The sequence below is a fragment of the Solanum dulcamara genome, chromosome 7 (assembly GCF_947179165.1).
Source record: "Solanum dulcamara chromosome 7, daSolDulc1.2, whole genome shotgun sequence".
NCBI classification, from domain to species: Eukaryota; Viridiplantae; Streptophyta; class Magnoliopsida; order Solanales; family Solanaceae; genus Solanum; species Solanum dulcamara.
Window position 1 is genome coordinate 16066202 of NC_077243.1, and position 8837 is coordinate 16075038.

Sequence of the window (8837 nt, forward strand, 5' to 3'; positions counted from 1 at the left end):
ATTTATAATTGAAAAGTGTCGAACAATTATTTTTGATAAAAAAATGATAATTGAGCTATTTTGAAAAAAGAATTTATGACCAAGGGGTCATTTTACTTAATTATCCTAAAATAAAAACCAAAAGACAGAGTGATGGAATAGACACAAATTAGTTAGCAAGAGAGGCTAACCAAACAACCCGCCAATCACTCGTTGTAAGTTACAGCCCAGAAAATCTTAAAGAGGTTTGATTTTTACCCATCAACAGGAAATTAGAATCGACTGTTGTTTACTTTTATTTTATTTTTGCTGGTTTTGGGTTTGTACTCAATTGGCCTTTTGCTGTACTTTTTGTTTTGAGCTTTTTTACAAAAAATAATATATTATGTGTATATAATTATAAAAAAATATGTATATAATATATTGTTTCTTTGATATTTTTAAACCAAATAAAAAATTATTAAATTTTAAAAATATAAAATGAAATTAAACTAAATATAAATAAAATTAATTATTTAATTCAATTTTTTGATTTGAATCAATTTTTAGCCATTCATAATGACAAGTGTATGTTGCAATCATGCACAGCAAGAAAAACTTGTCCGACGCGCCCACGTTACCCCACGCTCCTCTGTATAAAACGATATTTTTGCAGTCAATTCAACATTTTTGTTTTGGACCCAACAATCTCCGATTCTATTTTTTTCAGAAAAGTTTATAAATTTCCAACAGAAACTAAAACCCAAATTTATGAATCCGAATCTTGTCCATTGAGAATCTAAAAAAGATCCGATTGGATTTCCCACTTTCTCACTTTCAGGCATGTTCTTTCAATCTCTTATAATCACTTATTACAGATTGATTGGTTTATAAATCTTTGATTACTCTATTTAGTGTTTATGTTCTTGAATTAAACAGTTTTTGGTAGTGTAAAGATTGCAACTTTATTTGTTTTTGTTTTAAAATCTTCGTTTATTTTACTAATGGGTGTTTTCTGTTTTTGTTGTTTTAGTTCTTAAATGGTTTGTTTTCTTGATTTAGTTCTTTATTTGGTTTATTTTACTAATGGGTGTTTTCTGTTTTCTTGTTTTAGTTCTTTATTTGGTTTATTTTACTACTGGGTGTTTTCTATTTTCTTGTTTTAGTTCTTTATTTGGTTTGTTTTCTTGTTGTAGAATGTGTGAGAAGTAATTTGGCGAAGAACTGGTAGCATTAGATTGAATTGATATCGTGTTTTTGTGCAGAATTGTGAGATTGATTGGATCAATGTGTGAATTGTACAATCTTGGATTGTCCTAATCTGTAATGCAATCAACAAATTCGAGTAAAAACAAGTGTTTGAAACGTTCGAGATCATTTTCAAGTGAGATGCCGGGGACTGATACAAATGTTGCAAAGCCTCTAGAGGATTGCATCTTGTTTCCTGTTGAAGATATAGTGCAGTATCCTCTGCCTGGTTGTGGTTCACCAACGTCTATAGGTTTTAGTCCAGATGATAGTTTAGTTACATATTTGTATAGTCCAAACCAAAATCTATGTAGAAAGGTTTTTGTATTGGATCTCAAGAGTGGAAGGCACGAATTGTTCTTTAGTCCACCCGATGGTGGACTCAACGAGAATAACTTATCTGCTGAAGAGAAGCTTAGAAGGGAAAGGTCAAGGGAGCGTGGTTTAGGGGTAACACGATATGAGTGGGTTAAGGCAAGCGCAAGACGGAAGGTCATTATGGTACCACTACCTGCTGGAGTAAGTTATCTTTTCTCATGTAAGTTTTAGTGCTCACTTTCTATTTAATGCAATCCGTATTGTTCAACTGAACTATAAACTCCTGAATTACTTGTTGATGCAATTGGTAATTAAAGAAAAAAAGCTGTTGTCTGCCAGTTGTGAAATTCTCTCATTTTTTGTCTATTCCGAAACCTTAAAATGCTGGGATATTCTGCACTGGGCCAACCCCCCGATACTCTTTTCTATGGAAAAAACTAACATACATGCACAACCTCACTAATGACGTGTATTATATAGGAGTAATTATTTAGTGGTAAAAGCATTCTTTTGGTGTAAAAAAGAATTTAAGTTGTAAAAAATTAGAACAGGTTTATCTGAAATAAGTGGCAATTTTTCTTTCTATACTAGTCCGCTTAATATATCGTCCTTCTTTTGGCCTCTGTAGTCCTCAAATATTTGAGTTTTGATTAACACATTCTAATTCTCTGTGGGGGTCCAAACTGATTCTTTGAAATTTTTTCTCCAATTATCAGATCTAATCAGAGTTTACTTTATATGTAAAACAGTTATACTTGAAGGATCAGAATGCAGAACCAGAACTTAAGATAGCAAGTACATCCTCCTCGCCGGTCTTGGATCCACATATTTCACCTGATGGTACCAGGCTTGCCTATGTGAGAGATAATGAGTTGCACGTGTTAAATCTTTTGTACCATGAATCTAATCAGTTAACAACGGGCGCCGATGGCAATGTTATAGTAAGGACTTGTTCCAGATACTTGTTGCTAATTATGTCTTATCTATTGCTATGAGTGCTTAACGAAGTTAATTGCTCTTCACATGTAATGTGCATCATATGTCATAGTTTTAATGCTAATTTATGCCTTGTTCATCCTCTCCTTGTCACATATTATTTGGTAGCTCAAGTAGAAACCTTGTGCAGTGATTCGTTTATTTGGTCCATCTTGTTGACCTTGATACTTGGTCATATAGTTTTACGATTTCATTGACTACAAAGTTTATCAAATGAATTGTAATTACAATTGAAACAATCAAAAAGGAAATGCGAGTTAATATATGCTCTAAGGTTGAGAATATCATTAAAAAATCTTTAAATAGAAGAGTCCCTTAATTACATAATTCTAAAATGGAAATCGGGAATTGAATTCATTATAAGATCTATTTATCCTTTTAAGAAGATGGTATACCGCCACTCAGACTCAACTCGAGATGCATTAGCATTGCTTCCTAAGAGCAGCGTGTCTACTAATTTCACCATAGCTGCATGTCTTGAACTCATAATAGCCTATGAATAAGCAATCATCGAGGTTGAGTAAGCTATTTTAGTTTAGTAATGATACGAATGGATCAATAACAATAAAAAGTTGTTCAAATAGGAATTTGAAGTTAAAGGTTCATTATTTTAGGTTTGAGTTTAGAGTCTTAGCTTTTTGTATTTAACCTGGGACTTTCTTATATTTTATGTGGTCATCTAACCAAGGAGCATCACATTGGCCTTGAAGCAGCTGCATGGTACTGGCATTTTGTAGACGTGGTTCAATTTTTCCTATTTGTCTCTATCTATTGGTGGTGGGGGGGGGGGGGGAGAGGTATATGAAGGAAGGGATCAATGGATTGAGGAATGAAAGCGCATGTCGTTCCCGCTGTTAATTAGTTATGGTGAACCCCCTTAAATTTCATTGAAATCTTCACTAAATTTGAAAAATCTAAGTGGAACACACTGCGGTGATGAGCTGCAATTTCAAGGAGCTAAAATTTATTTGTTAACAATTACAGACAGACCAAAATGGAATTAGTTATCAAAAATGAAAAGCATATTAGAAACAGTTCAATGAAGGGAACGCGACTCCACTCATTGGAAAAAAAGCCCTACCTCTAACATGTTATAGCATAGTGAGGGAAAGGGACACTTTAAAAGACGATGGAGGGAATCTTTTCTTCATTTGAGGTGTTGGATTGTTATTAGCCCCTTGCAAGTTGCATTACCCAGAAACATTGAGAAACAACTTGCACTAGTTAATTTGTCTCTCTTCTTATGATCTTTTAACATTCACATTGGTTGTATTTCTTTTAGCTTTAAATTAGAACAGCAAGTTGGATTTAGATATAAATGTTATTCTGTACTTTTTTTTGACACTATCACGATTCTTTCGGAAAATGGAAATTTTATCATCACTTGCACTCTCAATCTATGAGTGAGGAGAATACGAGAGAAAGATGAGGAGAATGCATGAAGACAAATATCTTGAATTGTATGGCATGTTAACCTAATGTAGACACTAATACATAAACTATTACATCTGTACATATGTAATAAGTCTAACTAATGTAATACTGATGGTTGTAGAAAGAAACCTTTTAGGTTATAGCAAGAGTATAAGTTATTGCGTGAGGGAGAAAAACGAGTGGGATGGTCAAGGTACAAAGAAAAAAAAAGGAATACAGTGAAGATGAAATCATTGAGTATCTGCAAGAATCTCTTCTTTTAACGGAAATTATCATTTAACAGCTGTGTTGGCTAGAGTTCGTATCTGAATCCTTCTTTTCATCAGAGTCACCTTCTAGAGATGAAAACCTCCCATGCATATTGTGTTGGCTACTTTGTTTAGTTTTATGGTGTTTTATTAAATTAATTTGATACTAATCCTCTTTGCCTTCCTTTTTTTCCCATCTGCAGACTCATGGGCTTGCTGAATACATTGCTCAGGTGAGATCGGTATCGATATTTTATTATTACTAGTTTAGGGAAAAGTATCCTGTTTGACGTTGATATTGACATTTCATCATTTACCTGTTTTAGTAAATAACGTTACCTTTAAGACCTATGTTTATGAATATCTCCATAAAGCTTGTTCAAAAAGTTATTTTCTCTGAGCAAGGAAATGAACATAAACATAGTCAAGTGATTGGAGAAAGTATTTTAAATGGTTGATATCCTTATTTCCTTTAGTTTGGATCTAGTGTTTTTGAACTTATTTTGTTAAAATTTGGAAGCTTTATTCCAAAGTTCAGGTATAGTTGACATCTTGACATAGAAGTACGATGTAGCTAAAAAATAATTTTAGAGAAAATACATAAGTTGCACCTCAAACTTGTTCTGTGAACTCAGTTACGCGCTTTAACTTTACGGGAAATATATTACTTCTCCTATTCTAATCTAAAGTAAAATTAATACCTCCTTCCAAACACAATCCCAGATTTATGTACATGAGTGTTATATACGCACTTGACAGTTGTATACCACCTTTTTTTTAATCAATTTTTTTTGTTCCTTTGTTTTTTAAACCTTTTTCTTTCTCTTTCCTTACCTTTTCTTCTTTTTTCATATCTGCAGCTTCACATTTATAGTAGACTAATTTTTGTTTATCAAATTCCCAATACACACACACACCTCACCCTTAATTCAAAGGGTTTTTCAACGGGGTAATGTAGAGATGAGATATATGGAGGAAAGCAAGGTCTCCGAAATTTAATTTTCATGTGAAGATGACCCGGCTTCAATCTCTACTTTTGAATCTTAGATTCTGATTTATAAGGAATCTGATAAAAGTGTTTTAGTTCGTGTTTTAGAAAGAAAACATACACGACGTCAATTTTATCATAAAAATATGACCCCGGCATGTACATTTTCAGGCCTATCAAACCCACATCCAATTTTCTAAGAAATAAATTTGATCTTTATTATATTGTGTAAATATTAACCCATCAACTAGTTTTATTTACCACGAAACAATGAAGACAGAGAATGGCATGGAGGTGTGGGGAAATGGGGAGACAGCATCGGGAAAATATGGAGAAAGCAAGAAAGAGAAAACTGAAAAGAATAAGAAAGATAAATGGAAAAGAATACCTAAAATGAAAAATAAAATATTTAAGAAAAATATAATTAAGTAAAATTAATGTCATCGAATTAGAAGATGACATATGTATAGTTTGGATCATTTTGGTGTTAATTTTTCCTTTTCCCGCACTTCCAGAAAGCTAACAACACTTTTATGTCATGTCAAATATTAATGAAGTATTAATTTCACTTCATATTAGAATAGGGGGTAAAGAAATGCCCGTAAAGTTAAAGTGCGTAACTAAGTTCTCTGGACAAGTTTGAGGAGCAACTTATGTAATTCCACTAAATCTTTCAACTATTTTTTTGTGATAATTCTGACTAATATTTCTCCAGCACTTTCAGTAGCCGTTATGAAATTTTGACCTGCAAATAGCAAATGTATCGTTTAGAGCTCTAGTATTATGGATGGGGTTGCTTGCTTATTGCAAGATGCTTCAATTGTCACCTTCTTGGTCTTAGCCAGAAAACATTTCATTTTTTCTGATTGTAGGAGGAGATGGAACGGAAAAATGGGTACTGGTGGTCACTGGACAGCAAATATATAGCATTCACACAAGTTGATTCATCTGGTATACCTTTATTCAGAATTATGCATCAAGGTAAAAGTTCTGTTGGTCCTGAGGCACAGGAAGACCATGCTTACCCTTTTGTCGGAGGACCAAATGTCAAAGTTCGCCTGGGAGTGGTTTCAGCTAATGGAGGTCAAATAACATGGATGGATCTTCTTTGTGGTGTAATGGACAAAGCATATGAGGACGAGGAATATTTGGCCAGAGTGAATTGGATGCATGGGAATATTCTGACTGCACAGGTCTTGAATCGATCACAATCCAAACTGAAAATCATTAAGTTTGATATCAAGACAGGGCAAAGGAATGTAATATTGGTTGAAGAACATGATACATGGGTCAATATTCACGATTGTTTTATACCTTTGGACAAAGGACTCAACAGTACTAATGGTGCATTTATTTGGGCAAGCGAGAAAACAGGGTTCAAACATTTGTATCTTCATGACACAAATGGAGTCTGTTTGGGAGCAATAACTCAAGGGGATTGGCTGGTTGAACAAGTTGCGGGTGTAAATGAAGTTACTGGCTTTGTATATTTTACAGGAACTTTGGACGGGCCTATGGAATCTCACCTTTACTGTGCTAAATTGTTCCCCGATGCTAACAGTCCATTGCAGTCCCCTTTGAGATTGACTAATGGACATGGAAAACATGTAGTTGTGCTTGATCATCAAATGCAAAGATTCATAGATATCCATGATTCCTTGGTCTCACCTCCCAAAATTTCACTCTGCTCCTTGCATGATGGAAACTTGATTATGCATTTATTTGATCAACCGGTCAGTGTTCCACAATCCAAAAGACTCCATCTTGAATCACCAGAAATAATTCAGATACAGGCAAAGGATGGAACTGTTTTGTATGGGGCATTATACAAACCAGATCCAATGAAGTTTGGACCTCCTCCATACAGAACTATGATTGAAGTCTATGGTGGTCCCAGTGTACAGCTTGTGTGTGACTCATGGACAAACACAGTCGACATGAGAGCTCAGTATCTAAGAAGCAGAGGCATCTTAGTTTGGAAGGTTTGCTCCTCTTTATCTTTCTCGTCCATACGCATTTTTATCTGAATTCCTGCAGTTGTTGTTGGCCATACCAGTTTTGTTCAATAGGGGTTGAAGTCTGATTGTTTTTATAAACATCTCTTGTTCTCTATCCTAAAATTGCCGATCTTGTCCTTCAACCATAGTTAGGGCCCAAAAATTGGATTCCAAACATGACTTTTATGTGGAGACCATTGTCCCTTGTCTGTTGTCTATTTTCTAAATTGAGTTTCCTGTAGTTTTTATTGAAGGAGATTGTTTATATTTGTTTTTAGGGATTCTTTAGGACTAACATAGACAATACAGAATAAATAAGGTAAAGAAAAAGACATTCCGAACTTAACTGCTCAACTTTTTACAGTTGGACAATAGAGGCACTGCTCGACGAGGACTCATGTTCGAGGGTGCACTGAAACATAACTTTGGCCTCGTTGACGCTGACGATCAACTGACAGGAGCTGAGTGGCTCCAGAAACAAGGGCTTGCAAAACAGGGCCACATTGGATTATATGGATGGAGCTACGGTGGGTATCTCTCAGCTATGACATTGGCAAGGTACCCTGAGGTATTCAAATGTGCCGTATCAGGTGCCCCGGTCACATCATGGGACGGATATGATACATTCTACACAGAAAAGTATATGGGCCTACCATCTGAAAATCCATCAGCCTATCGAGAGGGCTCCGTAATGCACCACGTAGACAAGATCAAAGGGAAGCTTTTACTCGTGCATGGCATGATTGATGAAAATGTGCATTTTAGGCACACTGCTAGGCTTATTAATGCACTCGTGGCAGCTGGAAAGCCTTATGAGTTGTTAATATTCCCAGATGAACGTCACACGCCTCGGAGACTGAGAGACCGTATATACATGGAGGCGAGAATTTGGGAATTCATTGAGAGGAGCTTGTGAATGGCCTAGCTCATTGTTCTGAGAAGATTTTGGGGCTCATTTCCAGTTCAACACAGCATGTTTCACTTGATTATAGAAGAAAAAAAATTACTATTCTCTATAAAACTAGAAGAAAGGTAGGCATGATAATAAAATTTGTTTGTGTTAACTGAAATAGCTGCCATGTACCATTTAGCTTACCAGATGTACAAAAATAATACAACACTTTACTTCCTGTGGAGAAATTTGGTTTTTACCATCTCTGTCATTGATTTTTGGGGTGACCTAGTCTTTGTTCTCCACATCAAGGGAACATCTTATGTATTTGGTACGAGTTCATTTCAATTCAATATTTTTGGTGCGAAATATATATTGATATAAATCCATATGACGAGTTCAATACTAAAATCATAAAGATAAAACTCATAGAAATTAAATTTGAACTTTCCGTTTTTCTTTATGTTGATAGGTAGATTATTTTGTTTCTCATATAAATACATACACGTTTTGGATTAAATTTCAGCAATTTTTAGTGAGTTTGGTGGAAAATGTAGTGGAGTAATTTGTTTTAGCTTAGTATCAAAACCAAAGAGAAATAAAATTGTGTTGATTGGATATCAAAAATAAAATAGTGGGTACGGAAGGAATTTGCTTAAGTTAACTTCAAATGAGTATATTTCCACACAACATACATATAAATATTAGTTACAACAAGAACATACATTAATCAGTTTAATCACAACCATTTTAATTTT

The 8837-nt window shown here is 34.6% G+C and overlaps 1 protein-coding gene across 1 annotated transcript; it reads left to right on the top strand.

Annotated features, from left to right (window-relative positions):
• The first annotated feature begins 641 nt into the window (after positions 1–641).
• On the top strand, positions 642–8345 carry LOC129894123 (uncharacterized). The gene is made up of 6 exons (XM_055969655.1): positions 642–799; positions 1224–1725; positions 2274–2465; positions 4406–4435; positions 6063–7172; positions 7552–8345. Exons 2-6 carry the CDS (start codon positions 1285–1287, stop codon positions 8101–8103), a joined length of 2325 nt encoding a protein of 774 aa, XP_055825630.1. The 5' UTR covers positions 642–799; positions 1224–1284; the 3' UTR covers positions 8104–8345.
• The last annotated feature ends 492 nt before the right edge of the window (positions 8346–8837 follow it).